At 39.3% G+C, this 25,452-nt stretch overlaps 1 protein-coding gene across 3 annotated transcripts in view; it reads left to right on the top strand.

Moving 5' to 3' along the window:
• ATG10 (autophagy related 10) overlaps window positions 1–25,452 on the top strand; it is a 227,044-nt gene that overhangs the window by 123,025 nt on the left and 78,567 nt on the right. For all 3 annotated transcript variants that reach the window (XM_061621880.1, XM_061621876.1, XM_061621873.1), the window contains one exon: window positions 22,824–22,947. In XM_061621880.1, coding sequence (XP_061477864.1) covers window positions 22,824–22,947 — 124 coding nt within the window. The remainder of the gene's footprint in view (window positions 1–22,823; window positions 22,948–25,452) is intronic.

Raw genomic sequence — 25,452 nt, forward strand, 5'->3', positions numbered from 1 at the left:
AGAGGGGATTTACTGTTGCCTTCCTCTGAGGCTGAGAGGCAGTGACTGGCCCAGGGTCACCCAGTGAGCTTCATGGCTGTGTGGGGATTTATTTATTATTTATTTATTATTAAATTTATTAGTCGCCCATCTGGCTGGCTGTCCAGCCACTTTGGGCGATGTACAAAATAAAACGTACAAATACATTAAACATTAAAAATCTCCCAGGTCGTAATCCAAGCCCTACCGATGAGGAACCCTCCCTCTACCTCAGTTCTTGAAATAATAAAATGAAAGAAACTTTAGATTTACTATCCTAACCTGAGAGGATACAGACCATAACAGAACCTCGTGTCATATCCTTAGGGCATAAGTGGTAGCTTAATCCTCAGGCAATCTAGCATATTAAGATTTTAGTGAGACATTTTAAAGACTAAACCAATGAAGCCAACAGTCTATGGGTTAGATCCATAGTTGCATGAAGCGGAACTCCATGAACTGGATGCTTTCATGGGCAGAAGGGGGAAGTGCTTTTCACCAATTCTCTTTCCCTGTTGCAGCACCTTATGCTATTGGAATATAGAGATTTTTCATGGACAATCATTAATAGCTTTCTGGATATGTTCTCTCTCCTCCCCTCCCCTAATGTAGCTGTCCTGGGCCCCATGAAGAACAATGCTTACAATGAAGAAATTATTTCACCCAGCACAAGAACTTCATATGTGTGATAGGAACTCATATAAAGAACAATTAATTATTTGAGTTTCTTCTGTCTGTCAAAATTACCCACAGTAAAATAGTTTCGAAAAGATTGGCAGTTACACAAGAAATACTAGTTTGGACAGGGTGCTATTAGAAAATGGCTTTTGACAGTTGGGAAAATAATATAAATGAAATTTGAACTCTAGTAGATGCACATTGTAACTAGTGATACAATTTCAGTGAATTCAGTAAGTATAAAATTTATATTTTTCAAAATGTGTGCATTTATTCAAAAGGTCTGATCTCACTATTGGCTTTGGTATTTTGTTTATAGAATATTGGACAACCATGTGGACCTGGCTCAAATGGGAAATTTAGGCTATGGATGACTTTCCAAGGCACAATAGACTCCAGGCCACACAGAATCAACTTTCTATCTATTAGATCGCATTGGCTCTTACAGTTGTTTGACCTAGACGCTTCACTTTTTAAATCGACAGCAGGGATGAAACAGCTGGCTGGGCCAGGGAAGTGATTAATGCCTCTCTGCAAGAGGGTGTGGTCCCTGGCCGCCTGAAAGAGGCGGTAGTGAGACTGTGATAAATGAGATGTATAGTTTGGGAACTATAGTACATGTAGTGTTAGTTTGACACAGCAGAAAATGAGTTAACTTGATCCACATAGAAGCAGAAAATAAATTCCTAACAGTCTCTGTGGAGGCTAGATGTTCAGTTGCTGTTTGATACTTAAAATGCTAGTTTGCTCTTCCCATGTAACGGGACACCTTCCAAGTAGATACCGCGAGGAACAGCGCGAAAAGTACTCAAGGCCAGAACAATGGAGCACACTGACAACTGTTGCTAACAAGCAATAAGGGAGGGGCTATGTGTGAGGAGGATTTGGAGCCATATATCAATGTAATCTGTGTAGCTATGCTTTCAGACTAGGATTTGGGCGTTAGCTGAATACTTCGTCTCTCTTTTGCAAAAGATATTGGTAATCAATCAATAAAGGTGTTGTTTTATATCTGGTTTCTCATCTGGTGATTATTGAAGCTTCCTCCAGATGTAAAGAGCCTTTTGGCGTAACAAGACCACTCCTGAAGAGACCCTCCCTGGACACAGAAAATCTTAATAACTATAGGCCGGTGGCAAATGTTCCATTCCTGGGCAAGGTCCTGGAACAAGTGGTTGCAGGCCAGCTCCAGACCACTCTTAGATGAGACCGATTATCTGGATCCATTTCAGTTGAGTTTCAGGCCTGGTTTTGGCATGGAAACAGCCTTGGTCGCCCTGTATGATGATCTCTGTCGGGAGAGAGACAGGGAGAGTGTGACTGTTGATTCTCCTTGATCTCTCAATGGCTTTCAGTACCATCAGCCATGGTATCCTGGGACGACTGGCTGAGTTGGGAGTGGGAGGGACTGCATTGCAGTGGTTCCACTCTTACTTCACAGGTTGGCTCCAGAAGGTGGTGCTTGGGGAACATTGCTCGCCCCCGTGGATTCTCCAGTATGGGGTTCCATAGGGGTCAGTTCTGTCCCCTATGCTGTTTAACATGGTACCACCAGGGCCAAGAAGATGCTAGCGTGGTTAACAAGCAAAGTCAAGGAAGCTTTTAGAGGCAAAAAGTCTTCCTTCAGAAAATGGAAGTCTTGTCTGAATGAAGAAAATAAAAAGGAACACAAACTCTGGCAAAAGAAATGCAAGAAGACAATAAGGGGTGCTAAAAAAGAATTTGAGGAGCACATTGCTAAGAACATAAAAACCAACAACAAAAAATTCTATTCAATACATTCAAAGCAGGAGACCATCTATGGAGGCGATTGGACCCTTGGATGATAAGGGAGTCAGAGGTGTACTAAAAAATGATAAGGAGATTGCAGAGAAGCTAAATGAATTTTTTGTAGCTGCCTTCACAGTGGAAGATATAGGGCAGATCCCTGAACCTGAACTAAATTTACAGGAAGGGATTCTGAGGAACTGAGACAAATAGTGGTAACGAGAGAGGAAGTTCTAGGCGCAATAGACAATATAAAAACTGACAAATCACCGGGCCCGGATGGCATCCACGATGATGACTGCAGATACCTTTATTGCTGATACCTTTATCGCCTTCTTTCCCCAATGGAAAGTTCAGTATAGCCATATGGGGACCTGCAACTGTACTTTAGTGTATCAGTGCATGAAGAAATTCTGTTTATTTGAATTAAGTTTTATGGTAATGTGTAATCTGCTCTGATGTTTGCATTGTAATATATGATGTGTGAAGTTTTCTGTCTGGTCCAGTGAAAGTTATTTTAACTGTCACGTAGTGCCTTAACTGAAAGCTGTGAGTTAGAATTCTCAGTATGCAAAAGAAAGATAGAAGGTATGTACGTTTCAATTGGTGGGTGCGGATTTAGAATTTTCACTTAGTGTGATTGTCTGTGGTTGTCTAGAGGGATCAGAAGGAGTATATATATGGCTGGGTGCCGGTCAGCAGTTAGTTGATGAATTAGTTGGTTGATGGTGCTTGGTGTTCGTGGAATCAGCCAGAAGAAAAAAGACAGCAGAAGAGGATCGGGAAGAAAAAGGAATACCTGAGCGGCAGGTGGAGTGGCTTGGTGGCTGAAGACTTGCTGGGGATAGCTGAATCACTTGGCTTAGGCTGAGGAGACAAGGGGAGAATCTGTCTTCAGCACTGAGGAGAGAAGCTGCTTGGAATGTTAAGTCTCTATGACTGGTAGGAATACCAGAGGGAAGATTTTCAGGGCAGTACAGCAAGACAAACCTGCAGTTTAGTAAAAAGTTGGAAAAAGAGGCTTCCAGTAGAATCCTCAGCTATAGAGTTGGTGAGGCTTAACTGGAGTGGAGAGACTAAAAGGGCAATTTGGCTAAAGTATTTTAATAGGGTAACTAACTGCTTCCTTAAAGCTGTCTTCGTTTAACATTAACAGTTGAATATAAGGTGCTGGTTTTTAAAGTAACAGTAAAAAGCTGACAAAGTGTGTGCTCATTTAAACATACAGTACTATTTTAAAGTAACCAGATAAATTTGTGCACTTAATCTTGTAATAAATAACATAAGTACGTTTGTTAAATATAATATTGTTAAATATAATATAATATCCCACTGGCTTGGTATCATGCCTGTGCCTCACAGTTATTGGTTATTGGTAATTGGTAAGTAAAGGGTTCAGAGGGAATAAGTAAGAATGAATAGTGTCAGAGGCATGGTGTTTAGAACCACTGAAGTGGGAGTTGCTTTTTTTGTTAAAGAGTGAGTGAATATCCCCCTTCCTTCCACATAGTATATGAAACAATAGCTTTTGCATGGGATTCAGATTGGGTATCCAACCTTATCCAAAGGAGAGGTCACATATGAGGTTTGATGGCCATTTCAGCAAAGGACTGGACCTACTCTCACTCAAAGTAGAAGGGATGTTTGAGATTTGGATAGGTATCTTGCCTTGCCCAAAAAAGTGGGTTTTTTGAGGGGAGGTTAAGGTAGGGTTCAGACAGGCATTCGTTTTCATCCCAAAATGATGGGTGACTTTGAATACAGATAGGTGTCTAATGGAGTTTGTCCACAGAGACGTGTTGGCTTTGTGTCCCCAAAGAAAAGAGACAAATTTTGGTAGGTCAATGGGCATCTTGTTTTATCCAAAGTAGAATGATGCTTTGGTGATCTGAATGGGTGCCTTAGTTTGCCCAATAGAGAGAATTGTTTTTCTGATTAGAATGTATTTTCCAGATGAGTGTCTGGTATCCAATGAAGAATAAATTACTTTTTTGCAGTTCAGTATCTGGTGACTTTGCAGGTATGGTTGAAAATCTGGTGTTACAAAAGGAGTTGCAGGACATTTGGGGTTAGAATGGGGTTTTGATGAACTCTGGCAGCTCATATAGGAGAGGGATGAGTTTTGGAGTGCAGTCAGCGGTTTGGCTTTTTCCAAACTGTGAGTGACTTTTGGAGCTAAGGTAAGTACTGGACTTAGTCAAAGAAATGGAGAAATTGAGGTTTGGATCACTGTATGACATCTTCAGTTATGTAACTTTAGGGCTGAGTGGGTGCTATTACAAATGAAAATTGTATTGGATTTAAATGAGCATCTTGTTTTGGTCAAAGCAAAGAGGAATTGTGGAGCACATATGGTTGTTGGGCTGTACCCAAAGGATTCAAGAAATTGTTAGGGTCCAGCTTCTAGACTCCATCAGATTTGAGAGGTAACTTTTGAGGTTTGTTTGAGAATCTGGAGGTCCAAAGAAGTGGACAAATTTTGGAATTTGCCCATATGTAAATAAGTTTATTTCGGTCAAAGACCAGCAAGAGAATTTGCCCATATGAGATAAATGATTTTGGGGCCCCAATTGATTTTGTTTTAACCCAAGTGAAAGGCTGATACTCCTAACACTAAAACAAACAACAAGCAAGCAAGCAGACAAACTCCCAGAATACATGAAACACAACACCTGTCAGTTCATAATAAAAATGTAAGTTGCAACATCAAATTTACATACTGGTCAACTGCAGCTGCTTTTTTAAAAAGCTGAATGGTGATGAAATTTACTCTCAACTAGTACTGATTCACATTCAGTTCTAGCTAGAGCAGTGTGCATGTGATAGCAGGATGCAATGAATGAGTTTCTGAGTGCTGCACATATGTCTGAAATGCTTGCTTTGTTATTTTTAGAGTTAATCATCCAACTTGCTTAATGAAGTCATGCTAGACTTATGTAGTTTCCCCTGTCCTAAGTGTTTTCTTGCTGATGCATGTGTCCTGTTCACAGCAGGCTCCTAAAGAGGCAAGAGACTTCCCAGCAGAAATACAAGTGAGGGCAGCATAGGGGCAGTATCCAGGGGCAGTCCAACGTCAGAGTCCAGAGTCTACCACACCAACAAAGGGGTCAGGCACAAAGCAGGGTCAGGAGCCAAGCAATCCCTAACCAACGCAGTCAGAGGCAAGACAGAGACAGGCCCAGAGTAGTCTGAGGTCGGATCTGGTATCAATAGTCAGTCCACGGCCAAGTCAGATACAGAGCTGTTATATAGACACTGTTCCAACAGCTCTTCCAGTGTAGCACTGAGGCTTTTATGCTAGAGCTGCTGAACCACACCCCAAACCTCAGATGACTCTGATTAATCCCCTGCAGCCAAACTTACTCCTGCGGAGTCCTCAGCTCTTGGAGAGACCTTTACTCCTGAGGATTCTGGGCACTCCGTTGGGTGTTTGAGGTTATGCCTCTCCATTGGGCTTGGGGGCTCTTCAGCCTCGATGTCAGAGGCTGAACTTGCCCCGGGTGTCGACAGCCCATCCTGGCCCCATCATAGAACCCTGGCTCCTCACCCTCAGATGGAGTCTGAGCCAGAGCAGGGTCCAAGACCAGAGCCTCCTCATTTTCCTCTGATGAGGATCCTCTGATAAGGACTTCCCTGGCTGGGACCTGTCATGATACCTGCGGAGTGATGAAGAAGAAGACAACAAAGATACAGAATGGGACCCAGGAGAGGATCCTAGTCAGTTGCAACCAGGAAGTGCTGATACAGTAAGTGTCACTAATTTTGACAGTGACAGCTCCTCCCCCTTAGCTCTAGTTACAACAGAAGGAATGCTGGCTGATCAGGAGCCTGTCCCTTCTCCTCCCAAGTTGCTGCTGCCACATGTACATCTTCTAGAGAAGGAGGATCTCAATGAAGTGCCACCACCTCTATTGCACCAGACATGTAAGCAACTGCGCCGGCAGGCTCAGCTGGCTCCCACTTTTCCACCTTGGAGGATCACTTCCGTGTGCATTCCCATTCTGTGACACCTTCCTCAACAAGTAGAAACAGCCAACATGAACCTACTTAAGGGTTGTAAGGGGTGTGTCTAATTGCTGCAGCAATGTCTTAGCTTTGAGTAATAATGCCTGATTATGCTGTGTAGAGATGCAGAATCTTGTGTGAGGTGTAAGCTGATCATGAAGTGTTCTAGACTGACGTTTCTCATCAAACATACTGGAGAAAAGTACACCAGAGAATCTGAGATTGTTTCCAATGGCCTTGGCCAGGACAGGACCTGACAGCAGGAGACCTTCGGATTTTGAAGTATCCTGAGATTTTGTGCTCAAGTAGAGAATGAAACCGTTGTTTCCCTAATTAGCTCAACTAGACAGCATTAGTTAACGCTTATATAATTGATATCATTTCTATTTAATTTTTCCATATAAAACAAATATTCAAGATGGAAGTGAAAATTTCAGTCGTGCAAGTAGCTAACTAGAGGTTGTCTCTCACACATTTCAACTTAGTGATTTGTTCATGGTTTGCCCTCACAGACATGACCAGTGTGAAGGGGTGGGGAGAAAATTCAGCACTGAAGATGTGGGTGATGTTCTTGAACCTCACAGGTGCTACTGAAGAGTTGGTTCTGATGGCTGTGGTACATCCAGATCACTAGTTTGGGGTTTGAAAGTCCTGATCCCAAGCACATTTACCAACCTAGAAAGGTACAGCATTGTCAGTACACTAACCACCTATTTGTGGGTGGATTTATTATGCATAGCCCACTGCTGTGTATATGATCTCTGGACTGACACCACTGACTGCTCTTGCATAGCTGAAAATAACAAGATAAAAACATGGAAAACAATTAACATGTTCTACTGCGTTAGTTGTATTTGGCAAAGTTGTTTTTAAAATGTAATTTTTATTACCTGATTTGCATTTGTTTTTGACAGAAATTCAGCAATCTTTAATTTAGCACACCTTTCTGAGTTGTTGATTTTGATTTTGTCCAGAGAACTGGCAGAAAGAACTGCACTACAGTGTTCATTCAAGCTTGGATTTCCTTGTGGAGTTTCCTTGGATCTCTCTCTCCTTTCTCCCAAAGACAAAAGACGTGTGTGTGTGTGTGTGTGTGTGTGTGTGTGTGTGTGTGTGTGTGTGTGTGTGTGTGTGTGTGTGTGACATATGAGGACAATCATGTACTTGTTAATTTGTTAATTGTTGACTGTATCATGATTTTTTTAATGGAACCATTTGTATAGAGGTTTTGGACATGACAAGAAAGCCAGTGTGGTGTAGTGATTAAGGTGTTGGACTATGACCTGGGAGACCAGGGTTGAAATCCCCACACAGCCATGAAGCTCACTGGGAGACCTTGGGCCAGTCACTGCCTCACAGACGCTCTGAATACCACTAACCATGAAAACCCTATTCATAGGGTCACCATAAGTCGGAATTGACTTGAAGGCAGTCCATTTCCATTTTTTTGGACATGACAAGTATTCTTTTATTGTGGAAATGGGAAAACATTAGATTTCCCAGTGCAGCCAAGGGCCATGTTAAGGATGATTGTGGTACCCTAGAGTGTTATGTCCCCCCCCTCCCCGGCATTACAGGGATATATATTCAACAAGGATTGAGTCCATATTCAACCATTAGCATAGCATTGAGTTCTTCTCAAACATTTAGTAATTTCTGGCAGCACTTCAGAACACTTTTTAAAAGTGAAGTTGAAAAGCAGGACAATATTGTTGAGTCTAGAGAGAGGGAGCATACATAATCAGGATAGATAAACAGTAGGGGAAAGATAGAGAAGAAAAATGGCTTTGTTTAGGAGACCAGTAGGGTCCTCTTCTTCGTTTGTACAGGTATTGTGACTCATTAAAGCCTTTTACTTTTGAGCCTTCAGTTTTTTAAGAGCTACATTTTGGCTGTTCAAAGAATTTGCTTTTTAGTATGTCTTAGTTTGGCAATCAGATACAATAATACAATGCTTTCAATCTCCACAGACTCCATGTACTGTATGAGAGTTAGCATGCACTGATAGTTCACCCAAAAGGTGGTAAGGATCACTTTTGGCTGTGACATCAGCATGGCAAGCTTTGTTCTGCCAGCAAGGGGATATTCCTTTTCCTGGGGTCACTTTTGCAGTTATTTTTGGGGTACTGCAGCATGGAACAAGGAGTGCAGGCAGCTACCATGTGGACAAGCTCTCGGTGGAGATTATGGGAGAGATTGTGATCTAAAATTCTGTACCATACTGAAGCTTGTTGTACCTAGAAATGATGAAGTGAAGACTAGAGACAAACAAAATATTGTTGAGAAAGATGAAGGCGGCTTGAAAGAGAAACTGATAATCATTGCTCATCCTCCTCACACTGTTCTTCCTATGTTTGCCTCTACTAAACAGGTTTTGCAAGTTTGTATTGTTTCAGAAATCGCCTTTGATCAGAGATGGCGGTGGAAGAAATTCAGGTGTGCAGAAAGGGAAACAAAGTTTTTCTCAAACCACTTTTAGTTCTCTTAGTAACTATTATGCTTCCATTTTTCTCTAAAAGCTCTTGTTGATTTATCAGAGTACGCAGTTTACATCAGTTTCATCCTTGTTCTAATAAAATTGTACTATGCAGACTATGGTTTCAAGTCTTTTAATAAAATAACAACATTAAGTATCATACCATACCTCTTTTTCCCAGTTTGGCAGAAGAAATAATATTTTGTTATTAGAATGCCTGGAACATTGCCATTTTGGAAAAAGTCACACTTTCTTTACAATTGATTCAAGGCAGAAGAACTAAATTAGATGCATTTCATGTTGTATGGTTGGACGTTATTTTATATACCTCTGAACATCAAATGCAGCAGCATCTGTCATCAGCCTTTCGAAAAATCTGGGACTCATAATTTGCTTTTGGACTTTGTGTTACTTTACGCCGCCATCCATCCCTGTTTCTGTTTCTGTTTTATTTTTTAAATAAACAAATAGCTGTCCCTGTAGTTTGTTCCTATGATGATTGCCAAGAAGCTAAGCTCCAGTTCATACATAACAAAAATGAATATCGTGCCCACATATTCCCTTGTCGCCTTCTCATACACCATCATGGGCCTGGCACAATGCGGGTGGAGTGGTGAATTGCAGAGGATGAGGAGGACTTTGAATGGACTGATGTTTCCCATGTTGAGCCATTGGGCGTGTGGAACTCTGAGAACTGTCTAGCTCTGGAGAACGACAGTTCTGCCCCTGAAGCTCCAGTTACCCATGAGGAGGCTCGGCCCAGCCAGGCAGTTGCCACCCCACCTGATGCACCTCTACCCACGCCTGCTCTGTCACCTCCCCAGTGCATCGCACCTACCTTTGACGAGGAGGGACTTGCTGAGGCAAAGCGGCTGCCCTTGCCTTGCTCATGGAGGCACCAGAGCCAGTAAGAACACACACCAATGGCTCTCCTGAGGTGGAGCTCTCAGGTGTGGCCATGCTCCAACAGTGACATTCAGTTCATGCAAGTAGTGTGCCCACCTAACCTTACTTAAGCCGGGTGAGGGGGTGAAACTAATTGCTGTGACAACATTTTAGCACAGGGTATTCATCTCTAGTTCAGCCTAGTAATGATGCTGAACCCTGTGTAACCTGTAAGCTGATTCATGAAGCACTCTAAACCGAAATCTCTTAATAAACCTATTAAAGAAAAGCACAGCTCCTCTGTGACTGACTTCAGGGTGGTTGAGCAGGATATACATCATAAAGGAAAATTCCAATTTATTAAGCCACAGTTTCCTGTTGGTCTTCTGTATCTTTAAAAGTTGTGCAAGGGGAAGGGAGAATTCTACCTTGTGGTTTTTCCCAACACCTGCACTTGGCTGACTTTCTCTTCTAAAGATACAGGATCAGTCTCACGTCCTGAACCTGGCAACCCTACTATTAAACAACAGTTTCCTATTAATCTGAACTGTGGTTTGGTATGTTGTTTCTGCCAGAGATTAAGCTACAGTTTCTTGATGCCGATGTATCAGGAAGTGGTTGTTTAATATGCCTTGCGAGGTTTTTTTAATTATGTACAGGAGGAGTGCATAATTACAAGGCTCATTCTTAGTCCAGTAAATTGTGGTTTGCTGAACCAAGGACATTACATCTGAATCAGGCTATTGACTATAAGCCTGCACCATGAAAACTCAGATTCAGGACTGAATTCTCCTTTTAGAGATCAGATCATGGCTTCTTCTTTCACATTTGCTGACATCCTTCAGTGAGGCTGGTGCATAGAACGTGATGTGACTGAGATTATGTGCTGCGAGTCAAGAAGTCTCCAGTTCAAAAGTCATCTTAACCACTAATTCAATAGGTGGCCTTAGGCAAATCAGTATTCTTTCAGCTTCAACTCTCGTTCTGCATCTAAGGACAACAATACAGTTTACCTTTCAAATAAGTTAAAAGTATTAGTAAAGCACTCTGAATTTCTGAAATATGCAAACAAATACATGTTGTTAGAAAGTATATTAGAAACAAATATTGTAAATAAAGCAAATTCTGTAGTTATGAAGAAGAGAGGATGACAGATGTCAGTCTAGGTTGGTAGTTTTGATTAAATCCCACTGAGAGTAGTGAGTCTAAATTTTTTTCAGTATGACAGTGGATTACTTCAGCTAGATCAAAGTTTCAGACCGAAATCTTATACACATTCACTTAGGAGCAAGCCTCATTGAACTAATGGAACTTACTCTTGAGTAGACATGAATAAGATTGTACTATATAAATCCATAAATTATTTCCAGATTGTGGTTGATGGTGTTGGCACCGACTAAGGTGCCCCCTGTATCCATGACCTATTAATAATTTTATTGCCCAACGGTCACATAGAAATGAAGAACTATCACTTCAAATATGATTGTGATTGTTGTTGTTTTTATCAAGCGAATTACATTTTTAGATCCTTCTATTTGTAGGGCTTTGAATTGGTATAAATAATTTACACCAAAGTCACTAAAAATGGGGGGGGGAAATCATATTAAATCTTCTACCCACTTTCTTATTGGCTTTTTGATGTTTATAAAAAAATGTCCTAATAATTACTCTTGTTAGATAAAACAAGTTTTGTCATCATGTCTGTACTGTCTTTATTAGGTATTTGGGTAATTGCACTGCCTTGGTAGTTTTCTATTTACCTAGACTGGGCCTTTTTATACCACATAGACTTCCTCAGTATTGTATTGGCAAGTTCATGACTTCACTTTCATTTTGCCTTTTGTTTTTAGCTTCCATTTTTCTAGGACTGGGATACACAAACAAAATAAAGTAGCATTTTCAGTTTATTCATTTTTTCTGTGAATGCTACATAGTTTCATAATCCTGTAGCACAAAAAACATGATAGGCATTCAAAGGTGCCTTTTTTAGCAGCTGAAATTGTTTAATTTAGGGAATTGAGGACAATCACTAGTATGTTCTTGAACTCTTTATGTGGATAATTAGTATTGTACAAAACTGTTGAATTAAAAAGGGGTCTCCTATTTCTATTGTTCCCTTTTAAATGATCTTTCTTTAAACTGTAGCAATTTGTATGAAGGTGCATTGTATGAAAGTACTGTGTAAGCAGCTAATTTTGATCTTTATCAATTAGCAGTTGGAGTGGTTTCACATGTGCTCTTATACTGATCTGTCAGGAATGCTTTGATTTGGATTCCTGCATTGAGCAGGGGGTTGGACTTTATAGGCCCCTTCCAACTCTACTATTCTATGATTCTATGAAGTCTGAGTTTGGTATGCATGGGTCTCCCATATATTTGTAGATAATGTATCACTGAAAAACAGCCATGAAATATATCTTGCATTAAAAAAAACACTGCATAGACAACTAGCATGGTAAATGAACAAGGAATATTTAAGTTCCAGACCAACAATTGCTGGACACGTTTGTTCTAGATGCTGAAAATGTTATAGGAACTTATTGGTAGTGCTTGTTACATCACAGAATTTGATGCCTTGTCCTCTCCCTTGCCTGCACTTTTAAAAACATCAGTTATGCAAAGGGTGCTTACCTACCATGAATTGTCTTTAAAAACAATGAAATCAGAATTATTTATATGTTCAAAACTGTTTTAAAATTGTGTTCAGGTAAGAAAGTGTTAGTACAATGTTAATAAGTACAGATGAGGCATGACTGACCGGTGGGAAGGGGTGTGTGAGTGAGAATTCCGAGGGGAGTTTTAAAGAGAAAAGCCATTGGGCTTTGACAGAGTTAGATAGGAGTAGGGATCAAGGAGAGAACATCTAGTTAAAAGCTGTAGTTTTGGGGGATGATTTCATTGGGATTAGTGGGGTAGGAAAGGTGGGTAAAATGGGGACAAAAACAATTTATTAGTGTACTATCACAGTTAACATCTTGTATATAATACAGTTTATTTGTTTGATTCAAAATCCCATGTGTCAGCTTGGTCAAGAGTGATACCATAATAAGGTCCTATTCTGGACCTATACCAATGCTACAGACAGATTACCCCAGTGGTCACCTTTTGGGGAAAAGGTGGTGAGACTGAAGCTTGTGGTTCAGAGGGCATATCTGATCCAGGCTGAGGTGAACTTCCTGGGGATTTCCTGATCCAGGCATTTGGGAGTCAGCAAGTGCTAATCCCAGAAACACAGGAATGTCACAATGGTCTTTAAAAATACTCTCTCTACTATAGCAGTGCTTGCCTTTGAAGTAAATAAGTTGCTTCTCCCCAAGTCTGGAGTGTGCAATGTGTGCTTGGTTTAAGTGCAACTTGCACAAGCAGGAACAGGCTGCCATGAGCCTTGGGCTTACATGTTTTCCTCCTCCTTCTCCTGAACAGCAGGAGGTGGAGTTCAGAAACTTTTGCTTGACTTAACCACAGTCTGTTGTATTGTCTGGCATGACAAGCTACAGTGTATACTAACCATAGTTAATTTCAAATAAGCCAGATTAGAACATAAGAGTTCCACTAGATAAGATCAAAAGCCCATCTAGTCCTGTGTCCTTCTCTCACAAAGATTAGCCAGATGTCTATGAGAAGTCCATAAGCAGGACATGAGCACAGTACTCCCATTGGTGGTCCTCAGCAACTGATACTCCAAGGTACTGATACCGGAAGTAGTACATAGCCATCATGACTAGTAGTCATTGATAGTCTTACCCTTTGTGAATTTGTGTAATGATTTTAATTGTAATGATGCTTCAGAATGTTTTTAACTATTTTTAGACTGATTTTCTTTTTGTTGTTAAATTGTTTTGTTGATATGATTGCCTGGGGTCCTTTGGGAGGAAGAGCAGAATATAAATTCTACTGCTGTTGCTGCTGCTGGTGGTATTCCTCATCTTTAAAAGATGGTGGACATCACTTCATCTTGTGGTAGTCAGTTCTGTAGTTTAACTACATGCAGTATGAAGTAGTACTTTCTTTTAGTTGAAACGAGTCATGGATAAAGCTAGCCACAGGTCTGGGTCTATCCTGGCTCCCAACCAAAGAAGTAGACTCAGGCCTCGAAGTCCTGGTTTTATGAAACAGTACAGGAACACAGCATCACACTCTCAGCTTGAATCAGGACACACAAACTGGACCAAACTAGGCATGTCTCATGATACAAAAACAATAACAGACTAAATATACCTCAGGAACAGAGCTTGGAAAAGTTACTTTTTTGAACTACAACTCCCATCAGCCCAATCCAGTGGCCATGCTGGCTGGGGCTGATGGGAGTTGTAGTTCAAAAAAGTAACTTTTCCAAGCTCTGCTCAGGAACAAACTAGGCAATGTGGAGGTGGCAGTAGACATTGTCACAACAAACCTAAACAGTCTTTACTACACCTTTATATCAGAGGTGATATGGGCACTTATATTCTACAGGTTAATTCTGGCTGTTGCTCGCAAATGCTTTAAGGTGAGGGCTTCTTGTAGGAGCAGAGGGCACCTTCTTTAGCTGCAAGTGTCTCTGATCTATGTGACCTTGGTGAGAGTGTAATTTCAGGCTCAGAAAAACTGTCCTCATTATTGTTTTCTTTAGCCTTTTCACTGGAATCTGTCTCCTCTAAGGCTAGATCTGGGCTGGTTGCCTGCAAAAGACTTTTCAGTGGCTGGTTCAAGCGAAGAGGGCTTTTCTGGCATTTTCTCAGCAATTGTAGTATTAGACCCAGAGGCTTCCAGAGGCATTCCCTCTATGCCTTCTTCATTTCCTTCATCAGTACTGGCAACCCTCTCCCCAACATCTGTACCCCAGTCTTCATCCTCCCATTCTTGCCACAGGTTCTCCTTGAGGCCCATGATAACGTCTGAACAATGCTGCAAACTATAGTTAACTAAAAGCAGAATTAGAAGCTTCTGAACTCCTCTCAGGCACACGAAAGGTGGAGACAGAAGGAGAAGGAAGCACGTGAACCTGAGACTCATTGCAGGGTGTCCACACTAAACCATGGTTTTACACATGTGAAAGCAGGCTAACAGACTTATCCTTAAGATATTATTGCAGTCGGATCAGTGTTAGTATGACTGCAGAATTAAATGAAAGTCATTTCCCTATAAAATCTTTTGTCTTCTGCCTAGCACCCAACTGAACCTCAAGGTGCCAAACGTGCTCTGGAGCTTTCTGGAGATAACATACTCTCCTCTGTGCCCCCACCCTCACTTTATGCTAGGAAAAACTCCAAGCCATTCTGGAAATTATTTTATTCAGGTTAAATAAGGCAAACAAAATAAATGTATCTTTGCTGCAAAAATTAACTAGAGTTGATTGTTGCTGCAAAATATTTAGTCTAAAAGTTATGTACATATACAGTTAGGTTACTTTAAAATGTTCCATGCACTGGATCATCTATAAGCCATCAGCGAAAGAAAAACTTTTAAAAAAATGTGTGTGAGTAAGTGCCTACTGAAAATACTCCTGAATTTGATTAGGATTTCCCATAGAGTTATTAAATTGTAAGAGTAATATAATGGTGAATTCATGCAGATGAACATGTTTTTAATTCTGAAGCTGTCTCCCTTCGTTCCAGTTGTTGACATAGGAATACATAGAAAGTTAAGATGCAGTTTTATTTCTTTGACACAAGAAAAATAGAAACTTTTAAAGGAAGCTTGGGGATTTTGGAAATGTCTGGCTTTCTGCATTCCATATTTCATTTTTGCTGCAGGAAAAAATGTTTTTCTTATTATGGAGCTCTGTTTCCACTTCTCAAATAATTAAGTATTATTTGGTGTTGAGAGAGAATTTTCTCTCAAGTCAATTTGAGGGAAGGATTTGCCTTTCCTTACAGTATGTTTGTCGTATTTGCTTGAGCCATTTGGATTTGTTTTACCAAACTATTCCTTGCCTGCAGGGTTATTCATTCCTACTTTCTGTTTGTGGCATGTTGTAATGTGGTATGTGATGTGGATATGCATTAATATCTGGTGGAAGATCCTGCCTTAAGGCATGATTTGGAGCTTTGAATTCCTTCCAGTCTCATGATTTCATGTTTTGGAGCTGAAACTGTGTTGTAGTCATCATTGCTTTCCTGGACCATTTGGTCTAGTGGTTATTCAGTCTGAAGGAAACTCTGTTCGCATGCCAAGAATTGCTGTGCTTTGAATGCCATTCTCTATGTCATGACAGCCATAAGTGATGGGGGTAGGTGGTACTGTGAAGCAGTCTGATCCTAGAAAATTATATGTAATTGACTACATACGTTTAACTGCTGGTTTCCACAGGGGAGAATTAGACACAACTCAATAAATTATACCCAAAAGCCAAAGTAATCTTGAATATATTAGACTAGTGGGGGCTGCAAGCAACAAGGATGAATTTAGGATTAGTATGGAACACCTGGGAGGTGGAAATAAAGTGCAGAGATAAAATCAAACCAAGCAGAAAGTCCCAGCAACACCCTTACATTAAACTAATGTCAGTATTTATTTGTTTTAACTTTGTATTGATGTAGTTTTCCACTTTTGTTTGATCTGGTACTTGTTTTGCCTAAGGTAAAGCATACCTTTGTAATTTTAGAATTTGAGATGTAAAAAGGGTAACATTTAAGCAATATTTCCCACAGAAGTTCAAAATGTAAAAAGCCTTATGGGAGGTCAGTTGGGGTGGCACAGGATTATTCACTCCTGATCTCCAGAGTTGGGAACCTAAAATAAAAGCACACTGTCTAAATTACTACAAAATCTGTGTTTAGTGGACGCATCTCATTCTTGAGACTTTCTTAGACAATTGTTTATTGTGTGGTGAACGTGCAGTGCTTCTCTCTCAATATAGTAGTTATGTTAAGGGATTTGTAGTTTAGGGGCCTAATATTATACCTCCAGACAGTAACAGACTAGTGCTACTCTAGAACTCCCATTAAGTACTAAACTGTTTATTACATATTTACTTTTTTTACATCTGTAAGATCCAATAGTTTTTCAGCTATTTATACTATAAACTCTGCCAGTGTTCCTCTCCTTCCTGCCCCCAGGCTTCTTGTTGAGAGGATCAGTTCTACTTGACTATTCCATATAAATTTTGAAATTAGCAGCAGAAGGTCAAGGGAGTTAGCAAAGATGTGTAGGAAGGATGACAATCTTGGCTATGCATCCCAGTCATATTAAGATTTCTGTCATATTATTCTACTCCACTGTCACTTCTTCATGCTATTAAAATGCATAGAAGCTGGATCTACATTTCTGGGGAATCTTGCTACAGAAAGGATCTCTAGACCAAGCTTTGTGTGACGTTTGAGGGTGGAGGAGAAAAGATGCAGTTTCTTTATGTCAGGGTCCCTTTCCTCCTTGATCACAACTTCTGTCAGCCTCCCTCTTATGCAAGAGTAGTCTTCTTCCTCTTGGATTTCTGCCTTGACCTGGGCCAGTAGATGTGGATGAATTCCAGATTCTTATCAGACACTGCCAAAACCAAAGGGTCTTGTGAAATTTTCAGAAGATTAAAAAAAAAGTTTGGAAAAAGAGAAATGTATATGTTGTATTAGCTTTTAAAAATGTCTAACATAGTTTTAAAGGGAATATGTCTATTAAAAAAAAACCCTGAAGACTGATAACTTTTGTTGGTGAGAATGCATTTGTAAAGCAACTTGTTTCAATAATTAGGTGGTAACTGCTTATCTTTTTTATTAAGCATGTATTGCACTAGGTATAGTGCTTTAAAGCATCTGCTCAGTGCTCCATTATGATAGCACAAGAATGCTTTTACGTGAGTGTAATAAAATAACAGATGCTTCCTGATGACAACTTCCCAATTTGTTTAGGAAACAGTCAGTCCCAGACTCAGTTTTCCTATGCAGTGTGGCAGCCATGCAAATAAAATTGTTATGAAGAAGCAATAACTGAATAATTATGTGAATCACAATAACTGAGATGGTTTTTCTTGTAAATGTTAGATCCTGTTGAATTAAATTAAATTAAATCCTGTTTTAAAACAGTTGAATAATAATAGCCTTTCCCTCGCCATTCTGTAAGCAAATCTTTTGATCATAGTCTACAGTTCTTCAATGTGTCACCAATCAAAAACATTGAAAATTTCATGAATGCAACCATCATCATGCAAAATGAATTGGGCAGTAACAGAACTAATTATTTGAGTTGCATTGTTTAGTTGCATTTATTAGAGTAACTAACTGTTTATATTATGACACATCCATTTATTTATAACAATTTTATTTTTCAATATTTTTAAGTTGCCTTTCAGGGTTACCCTTCCCAAGACAATGCATGCTATTAAAAAATATCAAAAAATATGATGACATCATTATGCCCACCTGATTGTATAAGAGGTATCCACTTGCACAATGGGCCTTCATCTTTCTTTTCTTCCCTTTCTAACTCATCACACATCCTCAAAATCTGTTCCAGAGGGTAGAGAAGGGAAGTCCTATTGTAGATGTCACCAATATAAAATATATTAATATATATAAAAGGATAATAGGAACAGCACAAAAACAGTATCAGCAGAATAAAACAGTAAATATATAAAACAAGCAGCAGATTTTTGGGGGGTGGAGAACAGCAGCAGTAAATTCCCAGCATAAATATCAGTTAAAAACAATTCGGAATAAAATGCAATCGGAGGAGTAAAATCTTTGTCTGATAGTGTGTTTTTGATTATTTATTTATTACATTGATATCTCACCCTTCCTCCCAGAAGGAGCCTAGGAGGAGTCTGTAATGCATGCCTGTCTATAGCCCTATTTAGGCATTCTGCTTGTGTGTAAACCTTCACATAAGAAAGTGAAAATGGGAACGAGTGTTCTGAGCTTTGCCTTTTCTGTAGCTCTCCAACTCATGGAGAGTGAAAGTTTGAAGCAGGGAGCCTCCTCTACTGAGGAAGGTTTCCTGTGCCATTTAGAATGCACAAATAGAGCTTATGGGTTGAATCAAACTATGTCATGTCCACTGATTTCATTGGGTCTTCTCTGAATATGACTTTATTGGATTTAACCCTCTGTCTAATGAATTGGGTGACCCTTTGGAACAGTATGAGATATTATCGGGAAATTGATGAAAAGTCAGGTACTCCATCTTGCTCAAGTGGAATTGCTTTCCACTACAGCAAAGCTATCATTCGATACAACCTGTAAAAAGTAACATAAACTCTTGACTCTGTGGCCTGGTTCAAATGTAATGCGAAACACTGGTTTAGTGCAGGGATGAGGACCTTGTGACCCTCCAGATGGTGGTAGATATGTCCCTGGTCATTGGGTATGCTGGCTGGGGCTGGTGGGAACTGAAGTCCAAGAAGATCTGATCTGGAGACCCACCTGTTCTCCATCTCTAGTTTACTTATATGAGTCTCGGGCTCATGTGCCCTCCCCTCCTTTCTTCTGGTGCAGAGATAATGACATCAAAAGAATACACTTCTGCTTTTAGACTAGCCAAAGTTCCTTGTTACATTTGAACTCGAGAAACTCTGGTTAAATTAAATTATAGTTGGTGAACAAGCTAAAATCATGCATAAACCATGGTTTGAACATGGACTGTTTAAACAAACCAAAGTTCAGATAGAACTTCAGTTAATTTAAAATAAGTGAAAGTTTCCGCTGCCATGACGGAAGAGAAGAGGGAAAGGGTGAGTATGCAAGCCCAAGGATCACCACAGCTCATGCACATAATGCTAAACTATGGTTTGGAATTATGTCCAAACTGGCCCTCTATTAACAACAAAAACAGATCGCCTTATCTTTAAAAAATTACATATCTAGCTGTGTCTGCATTGGAGAGCAGAATGCAGAGGGATTCTTCATATGAATGTTTTGTGATTTGGAGCATCACTCCTGCTCCAAGTAGTCCAAGAAGGAGGGGCTAAGAGGCAAAAACTGGTTGGTGGATGCCTGAAGGCATAGAGGAGACTTGGTTTACCACAGACAGCTGGTCACTTTTCTGTACACCTGGCACAGCTGTGGTGTGCCAATATGGCAAGGGAAGGGAGGGCTCCTTTGATTTCTATATAGAGTCCCTTTATACCTTATTTTTAGGATGAGGCAGGATCAAATCCAAAGAAATGTATCACATGGTGTGTTATACATTTCTTACTAATAATTTCTGTTTCAGCATTACTTGATATCATTACTAATGATTAAAACTAAAGCTAATATGTTTTAAAAGCATAATCTTTTTTCCTTTGCACCTAATAGCAAACAATAGATCTTGTGGGCTCTTCAGTTGCAAAGAGCATTCAACACCGTAAAGGCTATATTAAGGTCTTAAAATAAACTTCTGTTAGAACATGGCTCAGCATTGGAAAATGATGCTATCAACATTTGCAGACACCAAAGTTGACTTCCCCCTGGTAAATTCTTTTCATTCACCCTATTGGAAGTACAGTGCAAAGGATTGCACACAAGTATTCAAGCTTTTATGTCATGCATCCTGTTACTACTGTTTACCCAATAAAAAGGGATTAGGGCTCGTCTTAAGGAGGATTCAGAAGTCCTTGTATGTTTATAAATCATAGATATAGGAAGTTCACATGTCTCTAGAAATAAGGCAGGCAAAAATGAGAGCTCTGAACATCTGTTAAAACCATACAAGTTTTCTCTACACAAAAAAGGCATCTAGTATTATAGGTGTCTATTTAATAGGTTGTTATTTTTTAAATAAAAATTACTTCCAACGTCTTTCTAGCAAATATTACTGTTCTGTTTTTCCAGTAATTATCTTGACTAATTTTAATCATATATTGGCTTTATTTTTTGAGTGAGCACATTTCTTTAAAAGATGAGGCTACTTGCTAGTACTAAATTTGGACATAATGTTAAGTGTTTTAGTTAAGTTTAACACATGAGTCTACCATCTTTAACATCAGTTTTGGCATTTGTCTAATGTAGGAGAAAAAAATTAAGTTCATTAAGGACCTGAGAGGCACAAGATACCACCAGCTGTTTTTTCATTGTTCCTTTCAGCCATTCAGTTCTTCACCCAGAAAAATCAGTATAGTGAATTTCGTACTCACAGCTGGTTGTCACCAAGTGCACCTACAAATTCTATGGCTGTATAAGGCACAAGCTTTGGAAGCATGCCATTACTCAGCTTGTGCACACACATGTACTTTTTTCTGGCAAGCATACTGCCTATATTCTGTGAATGCTACAGTTCTGTTATCTTGACAAAATATGTTCCAGTATTTCCTTTAATTCACTCCATGGAGTATTTTTTTAAAAAAAGTTAACAGCTTCATTTTCAAAGCCTCTGAGCATGAGTTGCCTGTAAAGTCAATCCAGTTTGTAGATGGTCAATACTTTGTGAAAATTAGACTTTGTATTCACAAACTGTTAACAGGGTTTTTAAACAATTAACTTGATTGTGATATTTTGGGAGAGTTTAATGAATACCTCTACATTAGGCTCCACCTCTCTCTTGTAGCTTAGATTTTTTTCACCATATTTATTCCTTCTTTAGTAATGGTATCCTTTCAGTCAATTTAAGAGCTCCATTTTCAATAGCATGGTTGCAAAGGTTTATAAACTTCAATACGTATTAGTTGTTCAGTCTTGTAGCAAGAGCTGGACTGGAGTGAAAGAGGATTGTGGGGATTTCTCCTCTTAAAAATAATATCAAGCCTACCATCTCTTTCTGTGTAAATCTTGGAATTGACACTTGTTCCATATTAATTGAATTATACAGAAAAATTATCTGAGGCTGTTTTATATTTCAACTTGAATGAAGACTGTCAGCAGTAACAATAAAACTTCACACAACTTTATTTGGATGTTGAGAATGTGGGTAGAATGGATTCATGCAGAATGTAGAAAGTGGTGAGGCAGTTGAATAATGATGTTTTTATTTACCCAACCTAATTTGCCATGTGACTACCAAGTTGTTGAAGCAGATTTAGTAGTGGTGTAGCAAAAGAACATAGGTTATACTGCAAGCTGAAAGTGTCATGAAGCATAAAGTCATCACATAGTTGCTTCACCATATGTGGAATTCTGTGTGGATTTACTTGTGTGAATTCATCCAGAGTAAGTTAATAAAACATTTCCCTTCTCCAGTGCGTTTGCACTGCACTGACCTTGCCAATGCCTCTTCCCTTCCGTCCCTGTATACAGCAGTGATGCGGGCAACTAGAGATCAGGGGAATGCCACTACCCTACTCTATCTGCTACTTCCTGCAGTTAAGTACATCCATTATCCTTTCGGGGTTAGAACTTTGTAGGTGAGACAGACGTAACAGAGAACTGGTGTGGCGTAGTAGCTAAGAGAATGAACTATGAATCAGGAAGACCCTGGTTCAGATCTCACCTCTGCTATGAACTCACTTAGGCAAGCCTTCTTTTTCAGCCTCAGTTCTCCAGGCTATAATATGGGAGATAAGACTGACTTTTTTATACAGGTTTGTTGTAAGGCTACACTTATATAATGAACATGAAGCATTTTGAATACTTTGGTAGGAAGGGTGCAATATACATTTAATAAAAAAATACATAAAATAAAATGAAGGTTTTCTGTAAATGCAAATTCATATCATTTGGAAGTGACCTTATATGAAATTTAAGTGACACAGCTTAGAAATGCAAATGATTAAGAAGTATACAATGTCTTTAAATATTTAAGAAAATGTTAAATATGAAAGTCTTAAATGTTGTTCAATTCAGACATGCTTTCCTTTTCTGTAGTTGAGCTCAGGGCAGGGGAAGGTTTATAAGAAAAGTGCCTGGGATACCATTAAGAAACCTTCCTTTAAAAAAAAGTTCCATTTTTAATTAATGTCAACAAGTGAGCAGATACACATACTTATTAAACTTTTAAAAATAAAACCAAAAAAGGAAGACTGCCTGAAGCATGCAAAATTATCGCTAAGATGACTATCCACTTATGATGAGGCTGGTAACAGCATTATTTACGATTATTTAAGATATTTATTAATTTGTATTTTATTCCCTTTCCCTTTGTTTATGTCCCCTGTTAATATTTGTTATAGGAAGGTCTGGATGACTCGCAAGTGGCTGGAATCTCTACAGCGTCAGTGATTCGATATGAATATCATGTTTTGTACTCCTGCAGCTACCAGGCTCCTGTACTTTATTTTAGGGCATGTTTTTTAGGTAAGATGTCTTCTTCATGAAAAATGATTTTAAAAAGTTGTTGTTGTTGATGATGATGATGATGATGATGAGAATGGAGTATTTATGAGACACAAAAATTGTACTGACCTAGCAGGAAAATTAAAGAATGAAAATATATTGGGGCACGTTGGTGGTTCATGATTCACTACTTCTTGTATATATTTCAGATTCTGTAAATATCAGTATCCTGGGGCAGATGATATCATCTCAGCCTGAAGAAGTTTGACCTTTAGACTTCTGGCAACAAGCCTACCTATGCTTGACTAAACTTGCTGGCCATTTTTCTTTTTCTTTAAATGATAGGAAAAGTCTACCGTGTCAAACTCAGAAATGGAATACTTGGGCCTGACTTTTGTAGAGATGGCCTTGATATTGACTTATTGAGCATGAGTAAATAGAGGAAGCCACTTACCTGATCATGTTTCAACCATTTCAAGCATAGTGTTTTAAGTTCTTTGTGTCAAGAGTTAGCTTTATACATTTTCATTGCCATACATTGCTTTTTGTATTTTCTTTGCAGTTTGTTTTGCAACCATGTCTCACTATTGTTTTCCTTATTTTGTAAGGAATGTGGAACACACTGCCTTCTCCAAGACCACTGTTAGTAATGCTTACTTAATTAGCAGGCATGGAGTGATCATACTGTAACATTGTCTGTACTCCACTCTGCTCTGTCGAAAGAGTCTATACCTGGGGATGGGAGCTGGAATCCTGAGGTTATTTCTAAACTCATTCTTTTGTATAGCAACATCAGTAGCTATGGTGTTTGGAATGATCTATTAGCTTTATCTAGATTAACACATCTGAATGCTGCTAGTGATATCTCTTTCTTTTTAATTAAAAAGTAGCTTAAGCTGCTTTGAATGTGTTTTGTAGATTTAATCACTCGCTGCCTTATATTGTTTAATGGCTTTTAATTTTGCCATGTTAGCATTTTAACCAGCTCTTTGGATGTAAAACTGAAGAACAAATTATCTGAATCCTCTGGTAAAAGGGATTTTAATCTGAGGTTCATTTTCTCACAAATGACAATTTAGGATATATTTTCAAGTTAGGATGTAGGGAACTGGGGACATATCTCAGGCTCCATTGCTAGTAATAGTTCCCTAATTCTCACATACCACATTGCAATTATATGCTTGTGGTTATTGCAAACATTTAACGAAGTAGCAATACACTGTCATTTAACTTGCTTGCAGATGGGAGGATAAAGAAACTCTTGCTGCTCAAGTCACTTAGCATTTTCAAAATATGTAGTAGGCACATTAATTTATTTGTGGTGTGATAAAATGTCATCATCTTTCTATGAGCTGGAACAATAGTTTACCTCTTGGATGCCAGCAAGGAGTTTGGGAATGGTGATGCTGCAGGTAAAGGAAATAGGGCAGTTCTCCCCCCCTTTTTTTAACAGTACAGTATTTTCATATAATTAGTATTCACTATAAGCAGTTAATCACCAGAGAAGAGCTCCCAGAGACAAAACAAGTTGTTTAGCTTGTCAGCATCAGGGAATCGGAGGTGTTGAAACATGACTCCTTATAGCTGGAAGTGGATATTACAGAAGCTGATGGATGATCTAATGCACAGTCTTTGTATTGTGTGCCAACAGCTCCCCTTGCAGTACAGAATTTTAATTGTTCCTACAAGTATAGTTATATGTTTTAACACTCTTCTTGGGAATTTTTCACAATAGAAAATAATGACTTTTGGAGGATTTCTACAATCAGCTGGGGCCTCTTTATATCCTGTAGTACCTCCCTTCTGACCCAAAGAGTATGCCATATCCCAATTTAACTGATCTTTCCAACAGATCTTACCTACTCTTAATATGTTACAAAAGCGGGTGTTGGAGCCATTTCTCCCATAATATGAGTATAAATGCACCTTAACTGCCATTTGGTGGAAAGGTGGGGCACAAATGTTATAAATAACTAAATAAACAGATTAAAAAAAATAAAGTTTTAAGTCCACAACTATATGGGATGGGTGAATTGTGCAGATTTTTTTCCATGTGATCATTACCTGACTGGGATCAGGGTCTACCAATATTTGTGACAATTCTACAAGGCACTTTAGGCGTGAAATCACTCAGATTCAGACAGAATTGAATGCCATGATTAGAGGAAGTCCTAAGGAGGTATCCAGAAATTTGTCTGTTCTATCTATACTAGGTCAGTTTTGATTTTTGTGTTCCTTCAGAAGACCTCTCTGGACCCAGAAGTGTTCAATGAATATCACCTTTTGGACAAGGTGGTTGTGAGAGGGTCGTGGCTGTTCAATTTCAAGCATGCTTGGAGGAAACTGATTATCTGGACCCATTTCTGTCTGGCTTCAGACCCTGTCATGGCACTGAAGCAGCATTGGTTGACCTAGTCGATAACACTTTTTGGGGAAGTGTGATCCTGCTTGTTTTCCTTGGTTTCTCTGAAGCTTTTGATACCATTGACCATGGTATTCTCCTGGAATGGCTCTGAGATGTGGGTT

Source organism: Rhineura floridana, chromosome 1, assembly GCF_030035675.1.
Source record: "Rhineura floridana isolate rRhiFlo1 chromosome 1, rRhiFlo1.hap2, whole genome shotgun sequence".
NCBI classification, from domain to species: domain Eukaryota; kingdom Metazoa; phylum Chordata; class Lepidosauria; order Squamata; family Rhineuridae; genus Rhineura; species Rhineura floridana.